This window comes from Equus przewalskii, chromosome 1, assembly GCF_037783145.1.
Source record: "Equus przewalskii isolate Varuska chromosome 1, EquPr2, whole genome shotgun sequence".
Classification (NCBI taxonomy): Eukaryota; Metazoa; Chordata; class Mammalia; order Perissodactyla; family Equidae; genus Equus; species Equus przewalskii.
This window is the reverse complement of record NC_091831.1, coordinates 155,359,436-155,381,793: the sequence shown is the minus strand read 5'-3', so window position 1 is coordinate 155,381,793 and position 22,358 is coordinate 155,359,436. Positions and strand designations below refer to the sequence as shown.

The following is a 22,358-nucleotide window of genomic DNA, read 5'->3' as shown; positions in this document are numbered from 1 at the left end:
GAGGAAAACATAAATCAAAACCACAATGAGATATCATCTCACACCTATTAGAATGGCTATTATCTAAAAAATAAGAAATAACAAGTGTTGGAAAAGATGTAGAGTAAAGGGAACCCCTGTACACTGTTGGTGGGAATGTAAATTGGTGCAGCCACTACAGAAAACAGTATAGAGTTGCCTCAGAAAATTAAAAGTAGAAATACCATATGTCTCAGCTCTTCCACTTCTGAGTATTTATCCAAAGAATACAAAAACACTAATTCAAAAAGACATGTGAACTCCCACGTTCATTGCAGCATTGTTTACAATAGCCAAGATATGGAAACAACCTAAGTGTCCGTTGATAGATGGATGGATAAAGAAGATGTTATATATACACAAAAGATGTAATATATCTATACATATACACAATGGAATACTACTCAGCCATAAAATAGAATGAAATCTTACCATTTGTGACAACATGGATAGACCTTGAGGATATTATGCTAAGTGAAATAAATGGATGGAAAAAGACAAATACTGCATGATTTCACTTGTATATGGAATCTAAAAAGGAAAACAAATGAACAAAGAAAACAAAACAAAAGTGAACCTATAGTTAGAGAGAACAGATTGGTGGTTATCAGAGGGGAAGTTGTTGGGGGGGGGGGTAAAATGAATGAAGGGGCTCAGTTGCATGGTGATAGATGATAACTAGACTTATGGTAATAATCACTTTGTAGTGTATACAAATATCGAATTATAATGTTGTACACTTGAAACTTACACTGGCATGGAATTAATATTATGCCATGATTCTCTTCCCCTTACTCACAACAACTTATATTGTACTCTAAGGCATAGTACCTTAGACTTCACTAAGACAGTGTATCAATAGTGACAAAAAATAAACTTTTAACATTTATCTGAATTTGATGGTTTACCAGAGTGCCATTGGACAACAACTGAAAATCCCTGCATGCTTAGAGCAGTTTTGCATAACAGAAACTTAAGAATTTTTTCATCATTATATCATAGGATTCATATTTTCAGACATGAAGTTGGAAGTTTTCATACATTTGTTTCTTATCTGAAAAACTTTGAAACTAAGGGAAAACACTAATAAATCTTCCCTCTCACTTTCCCCATACTTCCCACGTCAGAACAACGAACTCACCTACTCCAGCCTGCTGTGTCTTGCCACAGCAGAAATATTTTATAAACATTCTCTAGGGAAATATATTATTTCAAATTGAATGACTGATGCTCCGATCTTCTCTGAATTTAGAAGACCAGTTTACTTCAGTTGCTGGTCTGGGTGCTAAAGCTTCAGTTAACTAGCTGGTCTTACTTTAGGATACTGGTGCTTTCTTGGTTTCTGACCCGATGGGCTCCCCCATGACTCTGAACACAATGCTTGGGCTGATCAGTAACATGTGTGGAGCCCTGGCTCCATTCTACTCACCTGCCTTTTGAATGTGGTTCAGTCCTCTGTAAACTCTGGGACAGAAACTACAGATTTCCAGAGCAGAGAGCCTAACAGATGTGTGCTTTCCTGCTTTCCTTGTTAAAAAGGAGTCTACTTTCCTGAGCAAACATCCTTCCTGGATAGCTTTATGAAGTGAGGGCATTGACTCTGTCACTTGATTCTGGTCAATTTATGTGACCCTGCTCAGTCCCTCAAGTGTATGTGTTCTATAATGTATTAAAAAAAAAAAAAAAAAAAAGGCAGGAACTAACACTTGATTTCTGAAGTCATAATTGCGTAAGAAGGAACTAACACTTGTCAGCTTTCAGGATTCCTCAATCCCTTTCCTCCCTATAGCTTCTCCACTCCGGATAACGGCCCCCACCTCCTACCGCCCACTACAAACATTGTGGCACTGTTTTGTTGACTCCTTACCTCGCATTGTTTTCCTCATTCCTGTGATAAACGGTAAAATTATTTTCCTTACTTTGACTTAGCCAGTCTTTCCAGAGTTCCATTTCTTTCCAGCCTGATTTACAGTGAAAAGAAAGTGGGTACTGAATTTTGGCTCTTCCCACTGGGGAGAGGAATTGGACAGGGCTGCGGAGCAGATCACACAGTAAAAGGGAACCTAGGCACGGGGAAGCAGAGGTAATTATAGGTGGGGTCACTGGAGCACAGCTGAACCCAAGTGATCTCCTCATTTCTGAGGTTTATGCAGGATGTAAGAGTAGTGCAGGACAGGTCTATATTTTTTGTCTAACACATACTTATATTTTCTAAGTTATTTTTTATGCTTCCCAGCCTCCCAAACAGAGCTCAAAGATGAGCAACTCTAGTAATGTATTTCCTGGAACTGATTGGAGCCCAAGAAACAACACCAAAACCAAACTCCAAATACAGTTACCTGTTTAGGCATAAACATGCTTAGATTTTCTTAAATTAGCATGGGTTATTGAGAGCTGGCAGTTTGTTTTAACGATTTTAATTTAGCAGCAGCCTCGCTTCTTTACAAAGGCTTCTAGAAAGGATGGTTTCAGGAAATGTAACTCTCTGCTAAGAAGAAATGCAAACATCTACATAAATGAATCCTCTTGACTTTCTAACTCCTTCTGTTCACCCTTATTGCCTAAATCAAGAAATTCATTCTCGGTGGATCTTCTCCTAAAAACTGCATCAGAATTGGTGCTTCTCTTTTCCTGTGCCCCCACTATACTGCCCTTGTAACTTGTGTTATTTGTGTGTACTTCTGTCTTCTTTCCAAGATTATGCATTCTTTGATTTATTCATTGTAATCTTAGCACCTACCAGTACATGGCATACAATGGAGGCTCAAAATTTTTTCCTCAATGACAATAAATGTAATCATTCATTGAGGTTCTGCTTATTTTCCAGATTCTGTATTAGGAGCTTCACATAAATCATCTTACTTAATTTTCATAATTCTGAGTTTAATTCTCTTCCTGGCCCATTTTCCAGAACGTCTGACACAATTTCTCAAACCTGAGATTGTGCCTTTTCAGGACAGATTATAACAAATTTAGTTAACATTTGCTACTTTGTGTGAGCTCTACAGGCAAATACATTGACTTTATTATGTTTGCAATGTCTCTTTTGCTTACCAGTTCAGAAGCAGTTATAGGCAATGAGTTCAGATGGGAAAATATCTAGACGGCCAGGAGCCTTCTGAATTTATAGTTCCTTAAGAAGGAACAGGTCACTAAGACATATATACTCCAATCTTGGGACTTCCAATATAGTTTCTGTTAAGATTAGGTAGTGGCCAATAAGTGCTGAAAAATTCTGGGAATCCCCACTAGGTGATTCTAATGAGTATTCTATCTTTTGAGGGAACAATGCTTCACACAAAAAGTGTTTTGTGACGTTTTGGTATTTTAGAAACAATAATAGTTTGAACAGGACAAATGAAGTTAGACCTACTAGGGAAGTTAGATTTTTAGAGCTTTTTTCTCTTGTCTCCAGCTGGCTGTGAGGCCATTAATTTTTTTTTTTCTGGTTGTGAAATAATCAGATTAAGCAAACTTTGTTGCTACTGGTACCAGCAAAATGAATTATCATTTCCAGTCTTATTATTTATTTGACTCATTTTCAAATAAAAGTCTCCCACAGATAGATATATATCAGACAGGTGGAAGCTAAGTCATATACCTGCATCTTCTCCGTGAGAGTGGTTGGGAAATGCAGTCCTTTCAAAAAAATTATTCAGTGGTGAGGCCTGGTTACTGTAATAGGAGTATCAAAATGTGAAGGTGTTCAAAGCTTTTAAAGAGCTACAAAACACAGAGGTTTGTACATGTATAATAATTTCCAATGACCTCGGATAAAAAATCACAAACATGTTACCTCTTACCCAACATTTCCCCCCAGGAGGAAATGATCAGATTATGTCCAAAGAATTTAAATGTGCTTCAATTCCTCTTTGTCTGATCATCCTAAAAGTGAATGGGAAAGGTGGGGAGCAGATTTTAGTGTTTATATTTTGAATTAATTACGGAATAAAACCTCACCAGCAGAAGAATGAGGATTTAACTCATATAAAATTTTTAATTCATAAAGTTTAATTCATAAATAAAGTTAGGTCCCTACCTTCCATATATACAAAGGTGAGACTCCAGAAATATTTAACAACAAAATGTGAAACATATGATATGATAGTAATGAAGAAAATGTGAGGAATATCTTTGCACCTTATGTTTGAAGAAAGATATCTTATAAACAAACTTTTTTATTTATTTTTATTTATTTATTTTTTGCTGAGGAAGATTCACCCTGAGCTAACATCTGTGCCAATCTTCCTCTACTTTTTATATGTAGGACACCACCACAGCATGGCTGGTGAGTGGAGTAGGTCTACACCTGGAATCCGAACCTGCGAACTGGGACTGCTAAAGTAGAGTGAGTGGAACTGTAAACCACTAGGCTGCTGGGCCAAGTCCAGAACAAACCTCTTAAAAATGAATGAAAAGAGAGGCCTGGATAGCAGGACTTCAGCTACCCGGGGTTCACCGGTTCAGATCCTGGGTGCAAACCTATGCACTGCTTGTCAAGCCATGCTGTGGCAGGCATCCCACATATAGAGTAGAGGAAGATGGGCACAGATGTTAACTCAGGGCCAGTCTTCTTAGCAAAAAGAGAAGATTAGCAGCAGATGTTAGCTCAGGGCTAATCTTCCTCAAAAAGAAAAAATGAATGAAAAGGCAACCTTTTAATAAATACCAGAATACAAATAGTAAAAATTTTGTCCAGTGAAGGAAACTAGAAACAAAGTAACAAATGATGAATTCAAACGAAATATTTGTAGTATATTAAATTGACAAGGATTAATGTCTAGATCACTACTGTCCAATAGAACTTTCTATGATGATAGAAATGTTTTATATCTGCCTTTTCCCATATGGTAGCCACTATTTATGTATAGCTATTGAACATATGAAATAAGGCTAATGTGACTGAAGAGCTAAAATTTCAATTTTATTTATTTTGGTTCATTTAAATATGCATGTATGGTAATAACTACTGTACTAGATAGTGCAAATCAACAAGAAAAAAAGCAAATTAAAGCAACAAGTATTATTTTATATGAAAACAAAAATTTAGAAAGGCTAATAATGCTAAATTCTGTAGCAGGGACATGAGTGATGAGAATTCTTGCTCCGCAGGTGGAATTAGACAGGTAAAGTCATTCTAGAAAGCAATCTGTAATATTTAGTGAAATTAAGTGAGTAAATACTTTAGTATTCAGTTATTTCCTCTTCTGGAGTTTATATTATAGAAATTCTCACACAGGTCTACATAGGGCTATTGGACAAAGATAATCATGAAATTGTTTATGGTAAGAAGAAATTGGAAGCAGTTTAGCTATCCATCATTTGGGGGAATAGGTAGTAAAGTGAATTTGTTCATTCTACGGAATAATAGCAGCACTTTTAAGTAATGAACTCTCTCTAAGTAAAACAATATGAATTATATTCAGAGGAAAAGAAAATAGAATGGCATTTATGTAAATTAAATCACATACATTCATAAAACTAAAATTCATATTGTATAAGGAAATTGGCATTTTTTAAAGGAAAATAAACACATTTACAGTGAGTGACTATTTAAAGGCAATTGCAGTTAACAATTGATTTAGGAACACACAAAAAAATAAATAGACATCCTAAAATCATTTGGAAGAATTAATTGACAAGAACTGAGATATACTTAAAGTAGAATATTTTGAGAGTGCAGATTCGCTATGCTAAATAGTAACTACATTTAAGATTGTGTAGTGTTGAGACTGAGAGACAAAATGACCAATGGAAGGGATGGGGGGCCAGAAGCAAACCCAAGCATACATGGATACTTGATAAATATATGGCAAAGGTGATGTTACAATCACAGGGAAAAGCTACTCAGTAAATATTATTTGGATGATAATTTGTATCTATATAAAAATAAGTCTGGATTCCTGCCAGAATATAAAATTTAAGTTCAAGTTGGATTAAATAAGTAAATGTGAAAAAGAGAAGTTTAAAGCTATAAAAAAGGAAAAAACTGAATTTTGTACACTATCAATCGTAAAGGAGGCAAAAATCACAAGCCTAAAGGAATTACATAAGAGACAAAATCACAAGCATAAAGGAAAAGATTGATAAATGTAACTATATTAAATTCTATGTGTTTATAAACACCAGAAAATGTTAATATAATCAACAGGAGTGAAGATATTTTCAATTCCTATAACTTGTGTGTGTATACATATAGATAGATAGATAGATATAATTATAAAAATCAACTTAAAAAGATAGCAACTCAAAAGAGAAATCAGCAAAAGTATGCACTGGAAAGACAAAAGAGAATGTTTTACTTAATGTCCAAATTTATTATTAACAAAGGAAATGCAGTAAAAATATTTCTATACACATCTAAATGGTAAAAAACAAAAAAACCTCACAAAATCCTGTGTTGACAAAGTCATGAAGAAAATAGAATTCATCATAGAGTATAAATATCTACAACTTTGGAAGAAATTTGATAATTTCTAGTAAAGTTAGAATGTTTATACCCTACAACTCAGCATTTTCAGTTCTAAGTACATATCCTAGACAAATTATTACATGTGCACAAAGAAACATATATACGTATGTTCAATTGAGCCATTATTTATAACAGTAAATAAGTTGAAAATCCTAAATGTCTCCCAAGAAGAAAAGACTTGAATAAATTTCAGTATATCCATTAAATAAAAGATGCTGTAGCCATTAAAATGAATGAACCAGATTCAACAAATGGTGTTTGGAAAGCTAGATATCCACATGTAAAAGATGACGTTGGGGGGCTGGCGCCGTGGCCGAGTGGTTAAGTTCGCGCGCTCCGCTGCAGGCGGCCCAGTGTTTCGTTGGTTCGAATCCTGGGTGCGGACATGGCACTGCTCGTCAGACCACGCTGAGGCAGCGTCCCACATGCCAGAACTAGAAGAACCCACAACGAAGAATACACAACTATGTACCGGGGGGCTTTGGGGAGAAAAAGGAAAAATAAAATCTTTAAAAAAAAAAAAAAAGATGATTTTGGATACTTACCTTACATCATATACACAAATTAACTCAAAATGAATTAAATACCTAAATGTAAGACCTGGTACTATAAAGCTCCTAGAAGAAAACATGGGCAAAATTCTTCAAGACATTGGATTTGGCAGTTATTTGTTGGATATGTTACCAAAAGCACAGGCATCAAAAGCCAAAACAGACAAATAGGAAAACATCAAACTTTAAAACTTCTGTGTAGTATAAGTGAGCAGAATTTGCCACTCCAAAATGTGTCTCTTTTGCTTGATTATTTTTAAGAACGGAAGACTCAGAAAGAGACTTTCACCTTTCCCCTAACTGCCTAAAAAAATTCAAGATGGAAGATCTAATTCAAGAAGGAGCTAACACCATAGATAACCATAGTATAATATGAACTGGGTGTGGTAGACAGGGAGGAACCTAGCAAGACCCATGCAATGGAAGTCTTCTCCATGTCTCATTGCCTTCGAAACACATGGCAAACATTTGTTTACCAAACATTTTCTTTCCCATCTCTATGTGAATTGCCTTCCTCCCTTTTGAAGTCCCAAAGCACTACACCCAACATCCTCCTTTGCTTTGGCTGAAAATAGTGCTGAAGGTGGCAGCTTCAGCCATTTTACCATTACTCAGTTTTCCTGTGTTTCTCACAGGTATACATGTTCTTAAACTTGTTTGATTTTATCCTGTTATTCTGTCTCATGTCAACTTAATCCTTAGACCAGGCAGAAGAACTTAGAACCTAGAAGGGTAGAGAACTATTTCTTCCTCCCTTACAGCAGCAAAGGAAATAATCAACACAGTGAAAAGTCAACATACAGAATGGGAGAAAATATTTGCAAGTCATCTGGTAAAATATCTGATAAGGAGTTAATATCCTGAATATCTTACAACTTAACAACAGCAAAAACAAATAACTCAATGAAAAAATGGGCAAAGGATGTGAATAGATTGTTATCCAAAGAAAATATACAAATAGCCAACAAGCATATGAAAAAATGCTCAATATCATTAATCATCAGGGAAATGCAAATCAAAACCACGATGAGATATGACCTCATACTTGTTAGGATGGCCACTATCAAAACAAAAACACAGGTAATAACAAGTTCTGGTGAGGAAGCGGAGATGTGGAGAAATTGGAAAACTTTGCACTGTTAGTGGGAGTGTAAAATGGTGCAGCTGCCCTGGAAAACAGCATGGAGTTTCCTAAAAAATTAAAAACAGAATTACCATGTTATAGTGGCCAGCACAGTGGTGCAGAGTTTAGTTTCACAAGTTCCACTTCAGCAGCCCGGAATTCACTGGTTCAGATCCTGGGTGCGGATCTATGCACCTATTGTCAAGCTATGCTTTGGGGGGGTGTCCCACATATAAGGTAGCGGAAGATGGGCATGAATGTTAGCTCAGGGCCAGTCTTCCTCAGCAAAAAGAGGATGATTGGTGGCAGATGTCATCTCAGGGGTAATCTCCCTCAAAAAAAATGAAAAAGAATTGCCATATTCTACAACAGTCTGACTTTTGGGTAAACTGAAAACAGGATGTCAAAGACATATTTACACATACCTGTTCCTTGCAGCATTATTCATAATAGCCAAGGAGTGGAAGCAACCTCAATGGATGAATGGATAAAAAAAATGTGGCATATACATACAATTAAATAGTACTGCTTTAAAAAAGAAGGAAATCCTGCCGTATGTTACAACATGGTTGAACTTTGAGGACATTATGCTAAGTGCAATAAGCCCATCACAAAAGAAAGACAAATACTGCATGATCTATTTATACAAAGTAACTAAAGCAGTCAAACCTTTAGAAATATAAAGTAGAATGGTGATTGCTAGGGACTAGGAAGAGATAGAAAAGGGAGTTGTACAAGGAGTAAAATGTTTCACTTCTGCAAGATGAAAAAGTTCTAGACATCTGTTGCACAACAAGTGCATCTCGTTAACACTACTGCACTCTTAAAAATGGTTATGATGTCATGTTTTTTTACCACAATCAAAAAAAGAATGGGGGCCAGCCCTGTGGCGTACTACTTAAGTTTGGTACACTCCATTTCAGTGGCTCAGGCTTGTGGGTTCAGATCTTGGGCAGGGATCTAAGCCTCTCATCAAGCCATGCTGTGGCTGTGACCCACATACAAAATAGAGGAAGATTGGGACAGATGTTAGCTCAGGGCTAATCTTCAAGCAAAAAAAGAGGAAGATTGGCAACGGATGTTTTCACAAAGTGAATCTTCCACAACAAATAATAATAATAATATTAATAATAATAATATTAAAATATTATATTATATATATTATACTATGTATTATTAAAATATTGTAAAATAATAATAATAATGAACTATAGCAGCACATATTTAAACAGGTAGATCATTAAAGTATTAAACTGAGTGCAAAACAAATTTTAGAATAGTAGCATTTAAAAAGAACAAAGCTGGAGGTATCACACTCCCTGATTTCAAATTATACTACAAAGCCATAGTAACCAAAACAGCATGGTACTGGCACAAAAACAGACACATAGATCAATGGAACTAGAATTGAGAGCCCAGAAATAAACCCACACGTTTATGGACAGCTAATATTTCGACAAGGGAGCCAAGAGCATACGATAGAGAAAGGAGAGTCTCTTCAATAAATGGTGTTGGGAAAACTGGACAGCCACATGCAAAAGAATGAAAGTAGACCATTCCCTTACACCATGCACAAAAATCAACTCAAAATGGATTAAAGACTTGAATGGAAGACCCAAAATCATGAAACTTCCAGAAGAAAACATAGGCAGTATGCTCTTTGACATCGGTCTTAGCAGCATATTTTCAAGTACAATGTCTGACCGGGCAAGGGAAACAGAAGAAAAAATGAACAAACGGGACTGCATCAAACTGAAATGCTTCTGCACAGCAAAAGAAACCATCAACAAAACAAAAAGACAACCTAACAACTGGGAGAAGTTATTTGCAAACCATATATCAGATAAGATCCAAAATATACAAAGAACTAATACAGCTCAACAACAAAAAAACCAACAACCCAATTAAAAAATGGGCAGAGGATCTGAACAGAGATTTCTCCAAAGAAGATATACGGATGGCCAACAGGCACATGAAAAGATGTTCAACATCATTAGCTATCAGGGAAATGCAAATCAAAACTACAATGAGGTATCACCTCACTCCAGTCAGAATGGCTATAATTAACAAGACAGGAAACAACAAATGTTGGAGAGAATGTGGAGAGAAGGAAACCCTCGTACACTGCTGGTAGGAGTGCAAACTTGTGCAGCCACTATGGAAAGCAGTATGGAGTATCCTCAGAAAATTAAGAATAGATCTACCATATGATCCAGCTATCCCACTGCTGGGTATTTATCCAAAGAGCTTGAATACGCAAAGGCATAAAGATGCTTGCACCCTTATGTTCATTGCGGCATTATACACAACAGCCAAGACTTGGAAGCAACCTAGGTGCCCATCAAGGGATGAACGGATAAAGAAGATGTGGTATTTATACACAGTGGAATAGTACTCAGTCCTCAGAAATGATGAAATCCGGCCATTTGTGACAACATGGAGGGTCCTTGAGGGTATTATGCTGAGTGAAATAAGTCAGAGGGAAAAAGTCAGATACCGTATGATCTCACTCATAAGTAGAATATAAAAACAAGGATAAACAAACACATAACAATGGAGACTGGATTGGTGGTTACCATAGGGAAATGAGGGAGGAGGGCAAAAGGGGTGATTAGGCTTACAGAGTGAGGGGATGGACTATAATTAGTTTTTGGGTGGTGAACATGATGTAATCTACACAGAATTCGAAATATATTATGATGTACACCTGAAAGCTATATAATGTTATAATCCAATGTTACTGCAATTAAAAAAATAAAAAAACATAAAATAAAATAAAAAAACTCATCAAAAGATCAAAAGTCGATCTACACAGAAAGTACATTGGTAGTTAACCAGGGGCTGGGGAGTGAGGAAAATGGATCATTGTTGGTCAAAGAGAACAAACTTTCATTTATAAGATGAACAAGTTCTGGGGATCTTATATACAGCATGGTGGCTATAGTTAACAATACTGTGTTGCATTGAAATTTGCTAAGACAGCAGATCTTATATGTTCTCACTACACCAAAATAGATAAATAAAAGGCAACTATGTGAGATGATGAATATGTTAAACAGCTTGAGTGTGCTAATCATTTCACAATGAATTTGCATATCATACCATTATGTTGTACACCGTAAATGCATACAGTTTTTGTTTGTTAATTATGCCTCAATAAAACTGGAATAAATAAAAATAATTTAATCTATAAAAAAACCCAAACAAACCTTGCCTCACTCAGACTTCACTTCAAATTCCAGTTCAGCCTCTTGCTAGTTATGTGATCTGGCTTACTTGCCCTCATCAAGCCTCCTTTTCATCTTTCAATAAATGGAGTTTAAAAAATGAAAAAGAATTAAAAAAAGTATAATAGCATTTATGTAGATTCCATTTATATCAGGTTAAACACATGCAAAATGTATTTTATGCACAGTGTAAAAAATGAGAAAAATAATTTTAAGAACACACAAAGGAATGATACTTATGGAGTTGATGATAGTGATTATCTTTGCTGTAATAAAATAACCAGATGTTGAGCGTTGCTTAGGGGTCTTTATTACCTCTAATAATCCACTTTTGTAGTAAAAGAACCTGAAATAAATGTGGAAAAATGTTAGAAATTTGATAAAACTACATGTTCTAACAATGTCTACATTTGACTCTATAACTTAAATAGTTCATAAGAAATAGATACGAATATCCCCAATGATCCTCAGAGACACAGTTTCTATTCTCCTCAACACATCCTGAGAACCTGAAATCAGCAATCCCAAGAGTCCCACGCACCCCTATGTTCATCGCAGCATTATTTACAATAGCCAAGACGTGGAACCAACCTAAATGCCCAGAAACTGATGATTGGATAAAGAAGATATGGTATATATACACAATGGAATACTACTCAGCCATAAAAAGGACAAAATTGTTCCATTCGCATCAACATGGATGGACCTTGAGGGTATTATGTTAAGCTAAGCCAGACAGAGAAAGACGAACTCTATATGACTCCACTTATAGGTGGAAGTTAACACATAGACAAGGAGAACTGATCAGTGGTTACCAGGGAAAAGGGGGGTTAGGGTGAGGGCACAAAGGGTGAAGTGGTGTACCCACAACACGACTAACAATAATGTACAACTGAAATCTCACAAGGTTGTAATCTATCATAATCTTAATTTTTTTAAAAAAGGGAAAAAAATAAAAATTTAGTTTAAAATATGTCATGCACATATGGCTAGGAATACATCTTTAAAGCAGTCTTTAGCTTAAAGTTAGTATATTACACATATTTCTTAAGAAGCAATGAAGAAAAAATATTGGACAGAAGTCTGTGAAAGGGCTACCAAGTGTTTGGGAAAAAGCAGAGCATTTGAATTTGATATCAAGGAGGTCATAGAATGTTTTTATTCTAATGTCCATGGACAATAGATGAAAATTTATAATTTAGTACACTTTGCAACTTAAGCAGCTTGAGATACTTCCTGTTTTGTTGTGAAGTAAATGACTGGCATATATAAGGGCTTCTTCATTTATTCCTTGTCCATGAGGATTAGCATAATAATAATGCTTTTACTTGATTCTTGAGAGATACATAAGAACAAGTGTGAACACAAACATGAATGAAGGAATAAGGTAAAATGAGCTGTGTGTAACCTCACAGACAGGTGGGATTTCTATTTTCTCAGGAAATAAATAAATATGTGTTTCTTGTCAGTGGATGATAGCTACTGTTTAGATAGACCTACTCAAGGAAAGTAGTCTGCCTTGTTGAAAAGTAATATTTCTTATTCATGTTAGGAAAAAAATGTGAGTTCATGTATGTGTGCTTGTGAGTTTAGAAGAGTTCATACAATTTTTATGCACATTTAGTCAACCGGACAGTTCAGCTGAAGGTCCCTAATTCTGATTTAAAAATAAACAAGTTTGTATTTGAATTCTCTTTATTTAATAAACTTTAGTCTTGGACATTTCTGGGTTTCTAACTATAGTGAGCCATTTTTTTTCTATTTAATTCTATATTACACTTTTAAATATTATTAACCACAACTGAACTGAATTTTAATTGAAATAATTATTCTTCCAATAAAAACAAACATCATACAAATGTAATGATGCAACATTTGATAATTTCAACATACGTCATGAGTATTTTTAAAAATCTACAAATAAAACAAATTAATATCAACTTATTCTGAGATGTAACATATACAGGTTTTTTCCACTAAAAGCCTTCATCACCCTGATTGTTGCCTAGAACGTCTGTCTGGAGCTGATGTATTGAGTCCTCAGTCTACTCACAGCTGCTTTCATCTCCTGATTCCTCAGAGTATAAATAATGGGGTTCAGTAAGGGTGTGATAACTGAATAAAACACAGAAAGAAATTTATCCACTGAAAAGCTGCTAAACGGCCAAGCATAAATGAAGATACATGGCCCAAAGAACAGAGTGACCACAGTAACATGGGCAGACAGTGTGGACAAAGCCTTGGAGAGTCCTCCAGAGGATCGACGTCGGACAGTTACTAGAATGACAGTGTAGGAAATGAGCAAGAGTATGAAGCAGAGGAAAGAGAACAGTCCACTGTCAGCAATTACCAGCAACTCCAGAACATAGGTCTCAGTGCAGGCAAGCTTTAGAACCAGGGGAAGGTCACAAAAAATGTTGTCCACTATATTGGGGCCACAGAAGGGCAAGGTGATAGTAAAGGCCATCTGGCTTGTCGTGTGCAGAAAACCAACAGCCCATGACAGTAGCACGGAACCCATGAGTACCCGGCCGTTCATGATGGTTGTGTAGTGAAGAGGTTTGCATATTGCAATGTACCGATCAACAGCCATAACTGTGAGAAGAGTCATCTCACTGCCCCCTAAAAAGTGGAGGAAGAACATCTGAGCCATACAGCCCCACAAGGAAATAGTTTTATTTTCCCTAAGAAAATCTGTGATCATCTTAGGGGTCGTGATTCAGGAAATAGACATATCAAGAAAGGAGAGATTTCCAAGGAGGAAGTACATTGGTGTGGAGTGCAGGTGAGATTCAAAGGTTACGATGACCACAATGAGAAGGTTTCCTGCCATAATCGCTGCATAGGCCAACAAAAATATGAAAAAAAAGAAAATTTCAAGTTCCCAAGTGTTGGTGAGTCCTAACAAAACAAACTCAGATATCATTGAGCCATTCATCATATCCACCTAGTCTAGGTAGGAGTTTTCAGAAAGTCTTTAACATGAAGATAACCTGGAAAAAGTGATAAACTGTGATAGTTTTGAAGGCATGGACATGTAGAAAGTAGTATTTGATTCCTATAGAAAGAGAAAAGATGTTCATTTCTGAAAAATATATTTCAACTGATTATTAGAAGAGACATTCACATTACTGCATTTTTTTCAGCCAAAAAGTCACAAAAGATGAGAAATTTATTGTAAAATTTTGTAAATTTTACATAGTTTGCACCTCCACGTTGATGTGCTGTTTCTATCAAGAGTTCATGAGCTGTAAGTTCAGTGGGTTAATAAGTAAAAGAGTCAAATGGCTGCTAGTCAAATGAGTTAGTTAAAATGGACAGGAATATAGTTGTGTAACTTTTTGATGCCTAGTATTCGATCTTTTACTCCTTTCTCACTCTCTCATTTAAAATATTCAGATACGTGCATGTGAGTTAAATCATATACCCACTCAGCAGATTACTTTAGGAACCTTTCTTCTAACTGCTACGCTATGTTCTCACCTCACCCTTTTATCCCAAAGAGATATACCAATGATTTCACTATCCCTGAAGCTTTAAACTGTCTACAATCTGTCATACATTGTTACTCCCTCCCCAAAATTATAGTAAACTTTCTAGCAAGTTTCTGAACAAGAACATAAATGTTTCTCAGTGTCGAGGTTTCTTTCTCTGCCATCCTTCCTTCCTTCTTTCTTTTATCCTTTCTTACTTTTTTTTTTTCGAGTAGTGCTTTGTATCTCATACTTTGATTCCTAAACAAAACTCCTGACCTCCACCATTTAGCCTTTTTGCATGTTTTCCTGATTCTGTTGTTGCTGGGTTCCTGGCTGGAGTTTTCTTTCTTGTTCCTTTGCATTCTATGTATAGATGTTCTCTGAACGACCACCAAATCTTTTACAAGTAGTGTTTATATTTCCTTGGCTCTAAATGCCTATCTTCTTGTACCCAGTGCTTTCCTCTGACATTTTTCACTTGTGTGCAGACTGACTATTGGCTATCATCCTGGTTCATATATCCTTGACACTTGCACTTTATATGTTTTCCCACATTGAGCTGACACACAATCCGTCTCACTTTTACCTACTTTTTAGTCTGATTTAGTTCTTTTACTCCCAACTTTCTTTTTCTTTTCTTCTTTAAAAACAAAAATTATTAATGATACACACGAAACACACAGGCACTCTTGCATCACATTTGGCCCTATCCAAAATGTTCGTGGAGACATGTGGTCCTCATCAAATATTTGGTCCTGTCTAAAACCATTTGGCATGGACCAAACATGCTCATGGACATTTTGAACAGGACCAAATGTCAAGGACCTTCTGGCATGGACCAAATGTCTTACAGACGTTTTGGACAGGACCAAATGCCTGCTAATCACAGACACAGATATAAGAACACACATACACACACAAACACAAATGCACATACTTATATCACATTTTAGTTCTGGAGCACCAGAACAGAGTGTGGAAAATATACTCTGAATTTTCTCTTTTTTTGGCTTAATAGTTCATGAAATACTCAGAAGTTATTGTTTAGCCCAACTATCAGAATATTTTAAAAGATTGAACCAATAATCAATATTTAATTACTTCTGGCCTCAACATTTACTAAGCAAATGTACTCTTAACTCTTTGAACATTGATTTATTTTTCTATGAAAATAAAACAATGCTTATTTTTCAACCTCACAGATTATTATGAGACTATAAAGAGTAACATACATGGAATATATTTGCATATTTCATTGTATACACATAGGTGCTATGTATGCACATTCACAAAATTCTATCTTTATCAATATCTCATTTTCAGATGATTATAAGGATACTCAAACCAAGAAGGACCACAGAAAAATTTTATTGTGGAAAACTTCATAAAAAACACTTAATGTTAATGGAAGTATTTTTCTCTATTAAATATAAATGATTTAATTACCTGGTTGTCTTCTTTATAAAGAATTTATTGTCATCATCATTGATATTCTATTTCATGCAGTAATTGGGTCTACATGCTAGTTATGAAATTGTTTTGAAAACTATGCTTTCCTCAGTCTCAAAATACTAACAGGACAGAATCTTAAGGAGAATCATAAAAGTGATTTTTATAGTTTCATATGTAAAATAGGAAAATTAAAAGTAAAATAATTATTAATTTAAGCTTTAAAAAAATTTACAAGCATATTTATAAAATAAATCCAGCTAAGTGTATATGTAGATGGATTCAAATCTGTCATGAGAGATGAAATCATTCATTACGACAATTTGTACATATGATCAAAGATGAAATAGCCTTAAAATATATTTTTTTCTGCTCAGACACAGGTAAAAATAAGTTAGACTTACAAAAAGAAAAAGAGTTCTTCCTAACTTAAGCCACAGCTAAACCTCAAATGGAAGATTTAAATTTTTGAGTGGTATGTACTATATAAATAATAGTGAACTGAAAAGGAATGAAAAATGATTGAATAAAACTGGATCAGGCAGGGTTTGGTTTCTTTCCAGCAGAAACTTTATCTGAGAATGGGATGGATGGCCTGTGACTGGGAAGTCTAGCTCTTTCTATACCATTCATGTGACTAAAAGATGAAAAATTACCCCACTCTATTCAACTGTGGTTGCTTGCTAGACGGAAAAAATATACAAGATGTTCAATACTTTGCATCTATATTCAGTAACAAAGTTATTTCCGTACATTTCCACAAAGGCACTTAAATAGTGTATGTGGAAATGTGTAACTGATGGGTTTTTTAATAAGAATAAAGGCTGTACAGTTTCTATTTATCTTGAGGGGATTTGTGTGTGTGTGTGTGTGTGTGCGTGTGTATGTGTGTGTGTGATTCCTTTTCATGAGCGTGTTAAGCCATGTTTGGATTATATAACCCACAGGTAATATTCACTTATCACAAAAAGATGTTTGGAACATGAAAAATCAGCTTTGCTGCTAAAATAACCATTATAAATATTTTTCTAATTAAAAGATAAACTTCTACATTTAAGAGAAAAACCTCAGCATTATAAATGCACAAAGGGCTTTGTTTTCATATATTGATCAAGTTTAAAATATTAAAGTAATTGTTTTAAATGTAGGTAGAAAAAGGCTGGTGGGTTTAGAAAAATAGGACATAGTCCTTGAGGTGCAAAATTCCCTAAATGAATATATTTGCAATACAATTAGACAACTGTATTGATTAAAAGGTTACATGACTTCAAGCAAGAAAATAAGTGTAGACTTGGGAAAATTTTTAAAAATTAAAAAACTGATTTAAATTAATCGTTTACTCAGCATTCTGTAAGGGTTTTCTGTGTTGAAATAAATACTCAATATAGGAAAGTCAAAACATAGATAAGTAAATTAATATAAGATTAAATGTCAGCTTCCCATTTTCTTGATCTGAGGTTTTGTGAAATTAAATTTCAGACTTATCGCAGATGCTAAACTTAGCCAAGGAAGAGCCTAATTTTTCCATTATTTTACCGTATTATTTTTTTTTATTTCACAGAGATTAAACTGAGCCAAGTGTATATGCCAAAACACAAACTCAAACTATAAAACTGACCCCTCACATAAGGAACATGAATGGTATTTATTTATCCATCACAGACTGGCTCTTCTTCTTACTGAAACTAGACACATTTGTCCAGATACTACTTGACCAAAATTATCTTTTACTGTTGCCCTCGTGATCAAAATAATATGGTTTTCGTTCAGGTCCAAGTTTCTAGTAAAATGTCTCCTATTTTATTAAAATATATAATTTTAATATGTTGTTAGCACTGCTATTTAAACCTACCAGTTTTCACTGAGGAGTGGCCCCTTCAAAGACATGCAGACACAGTGAGATTCTGAATATATATATATTTTTTTACCTCCGTGAATAAACATGACAATCATTTGCAGGGGGAAAAAAAAAGGACAAGAAACATACATAAGGTGCAAACTAGTATCAATCCCCAGAGGGAGTTATTAAAATAAACATGCTAGTGCTCCCTAGAGTCCAGAGGAGGGACTTATTCTCTCATTATTTAAATGTATTGTGTATTCACAGAGTGTCAACCATGTGAACCTCTTCTAGTAAGTGCTCTCCGGAGAAAGCACTAACTCAAGTGTTTTGATTGGCGGCATCTGGGCACATTTATAGAAAATGGATATAACATAGATGACAGACTTGAGGAAATTATAATTCTATTAATTTTATTTATTAATCTGAGTATTTATAAATTTGATAATTGAATGCATTAATTCAAGTAAAATTAAAATAAATCATGTCCACACTGAGCAAGGCTTATAAAGAAATAATACGAAGACTATAGACAAGTTGTTAACATAGAGAACAATCTCCTTTTACCATGTAAGTGGGGAGACAGAGAGAGAAAGAGAAAGACAGTGAGAGAGAGAGAGCAAGCAAGGGAGGCTTTCACCACGGTAATTAATGAATGACTAATGGTAATCAATAAACGATGAATTAGTGGAGTTTAGCGATGAACCACTGAAGACTTAGAATTTCACTAAGTCCTTTACAATTACGTAGAACTTCATGATGACTCAACAGTATTAAAAGAAGTTCTTGGAGGCAATTCTAGTAAAACTTTTATGGTAAAACAATGTAATTAAGCATATAAAATTCTTAAGGCTAACTGAGTAACAATAGATGATTACAGATGAGTTCATTTTCCAGAGGAATTTTTCTGTGATTATTCTTATATGTAACTATTCCATGTTTCTCCAACTATAATTATATTGAAAAGATTACGAGGACGGGAGGGTAATAAATATATGATAAACATGGTGCCACATTCATTTCCAAAGCCCATTGTAGACATTGCAGGTAGATTTCTCACTCTTGCTGACTGAGCCTCTAATTTTTTTTTTTTAATTTAGTACCCCATGCAGCCACTAGCAGTTAGAATTCCCATGAAAAAGAAACTTTTAAAAATATTTCTTCTGAGGAGATAAACATATGCCATGGCTTAGTGTGGCATTGGAAGAGATTTGTTCAAGAAAGGAAAGGATTCCTAAATATGGAAATTAGAAAGATAATATGAACACAATATTGAATGCCCAGACTAGATTACCCAAGCCAGGTGATAAGGATAGTAAAGGTTGACGTTTTCAGAATAAAGCTAAAATGTTGGGGGCACATGGTCTAGGGCCAAACTAAAGCTGGGCAAGTTACATAGAAAGGAAGAAAGGGATAAAGAGGGAATAGTCAAGGGTCACTGTTACGTAAAACAAAAGGCGTCAAAGGGCGGTCTCCAAGATGTTTGCATCAAATTTTAGGTTTTGTATTTGCCTTTGGAAGGCCTCTTTGCAATGTTTTCATAAACTCATTGTTTGTATCATTTAAAAAATTGGACTTAAACCTGAAACAGCCCACTAGCTATTCCCTCTGCTTTCACTTTGCTACATTGTATTCTCCCTTTAAGAAGACAGAAGTATACCAAACTTTAAATGTATATAGGATCCCATCACTTGCAATCTCAAAAGGCTTTAATGGCTTTATAATGCCAATAAAAAAGGTTCTACTAAGCCTGGATACTCTGGTCTCTTCCTTTCTATAAAATCTCATCACAGATCTTTCTTTCTTTTTTTCATCAACCTCCTACATAAACTTCTGCCTTAGGTACCTACTAGCTCTGTCTCAGTTCACAATGTCTGTATACACTGACACTTCTGCCTGGAATGCTCTTTTCCCTGCTCAATTGTCTAATTCTTTGGCTTTTTTACTGTATTGGTATAAATGTCTCCTCTTTACAGTGGTCCTCTGAGTCCACATTTTCCATTAGTAGTAGCTATCTTTGGATGGATTGCTCTGTGTATATCTATTAAGTCCATCTAATCAAGTGCTTTCTTTGAATCTGCTATTTCTTTGTTGACTTTTCATCTGGATGATCTGTCCATTGATGTAAGTGGGGTGTTAAGGTCTCCTGCTATTATTGTGTTGCTGTTAATTTCTCCCTTTAAGTCTGTTAATAATTGCTTTACGTACTTTGGTGCCCCTGTGTTAGGTGCATATATATTAAAAAGCCCAAGTGAGATTATTCACTGTACATGAATAAGATGACATACCTCTGTGATATAAATCAGTCTCTTTTCCAAGCTCTCCTGGTAGTGATTCATTGGTACCAATTAATTGGTACCACATACTAATTAAATAAGCTGTTTTCATTCTAAAATTCTAAAGCACATAAGTGAGCAGGAGAGCTAATTTGATCTCCTGGTAGTTTTCATTTTGTTTTCAAATTTTCCACACTGTATTTTAGATGACATTTACACTGGAAATAATTATTCAGCTTTGGGTCTTTGGGTGTCTTCTTACATTCAGGTATCCAAAAGACTCTTTTCCATTTTGAAAAGTTTAAAAGTACTTAATAAATGCTTGCCTTTTCACAGAGGATAATCAGTTTATACTTCATCTCTTTGAAATTTTGACAGACTCATCTCATCATTTGGCAGACGTGTCTTACCAAGGCATTTATGGTACTTACTACTTCTAGCTCATAAAGTCTAATGAGCATGATATCATTAGAGTAACAGACCAACATAATATTACATATGATATCTAAGCCTTCAAGTACCATCTCTGACAATAGTATGAGAAGGATCAGGAAAATTGCATCAAAGGTTGGGTTCCGGGAGAAGAAAATTCTTACATGAAGATCAGTGCACAGGAAGTTTGTTAGGGAGCCCTTTCAGGATCAATTCTATTTAGAGGTAAGAAACGAAGAAAGATGTGGCAGAGGCAGAAGCGGGATGATAGCTCAGTTACAACAAGGCCTCAGTCAACCTTTCAGGGAGCTCTGGATCTGGCATGACCTTTAAAAATTGTCCCAAGTGGACTGATACTAACTAATGTTGGATGCAAACTAACACAGAAAGAGAGCATTGCCTTGAGTATGTCAGCTTTCTTTAGCCAAGGACATTCCAAAGAGAGAAAAATGATGAGAGATGTGAGACAACAAAACTCCCAACAAATGGGGGCATAAATTTATGTGTCCTGAAGAGGGGATCTGGGTGACAGAGTACAGTATAGATAACATCCACTCCTAACACTTGTATCTCCTTCATTCATTTGAGTTCTAGGAGCACCTCCTTCAGCAATTGGGTGAACCTCTTATCCTGTAGATATCTTATCAGAGGAAAATTAATGGGATGAATTACAATACCTGCTCCTGAAGTGCGTGGTGAGACCGCAACTGATACTCGTATCCTTCTACTGTACTGTCTAGATTCCTTAGTTGGAAACTCTGCTGACAGAGATGGCTCATCTGATAAGTAACCTAAGCCCTGACGTGCACTCCAAGCCACTGCTTACTATGCTCTTCTCAAACCATGGCTGCTGCATTTGTCCATTTACCATCAAAATTGGTTAAGAGGGTTCTAAAAGTCCCCTATGTGGATCAACAGGTGCCAAGCTGCATCCACTCAACTCTCGTTAACAGTCGACTCGTATCTTCTTAGTGATCAATTACCCCTGCCGGGATGGTGATTCTTTTCCTTCCCTGTTTTCTCTTGGTGCAAGAAGCCTGAATTTCCTTGGCAATAGCCATAGACCAAATTTAATGAGACTTCTGTTGTGTCCCTGATGGAAATGTTTCCTTTTGATATTGAAACCAGGACTTCTAAACCCATAGTGGCCAGAGTTCATAGGATGGAAAGATCAAATTTCCCAACTATGCTCTGGTTCCTGGGCTCATGTATGTGACCTAAGGGGGACACGGCACCAAACAAAAATTGTTTATTGTATATATGTATATACAGTATTCTAGAGAATGCCACCGTATTCTCAAAATATCATCTCCAAGCTAGTGGTTCAACTGCAAATGCAGTAAGTGATTTCATTGCTCTTTTATGGCAACATATTCTGGGTGGTGCTGTATGATGGAGACACTAGATCCAATAGTCATAAGCCAACTCCACCAAATCTCTTTTTTTCATGTAGATCTTTGGTATTCTATGATATTTGTGGGATGATGTCTGCAT

At 35.5% G+C, this 22,358-nt stretch overlaps 1 protein-coding gene across 1 annotated transcript; it reads right to left on the bottom strand.

The window, feature by feature from the left end:
* Positions 1–13,396: 13,396 nt before the first annotated feature.
* Positions 13,397–14,332, bottom strand: LOC103548539 (olfactory receptor 4L1-like). Its single transcript, XM_008516356.2, is given in 1 exon segment — positions 13,397–14,332. A coding segment is annotated over 1 exon segment (936 nt).
* Positions 14,333–22,358: the final 8,026 nt, after the last annotated feature.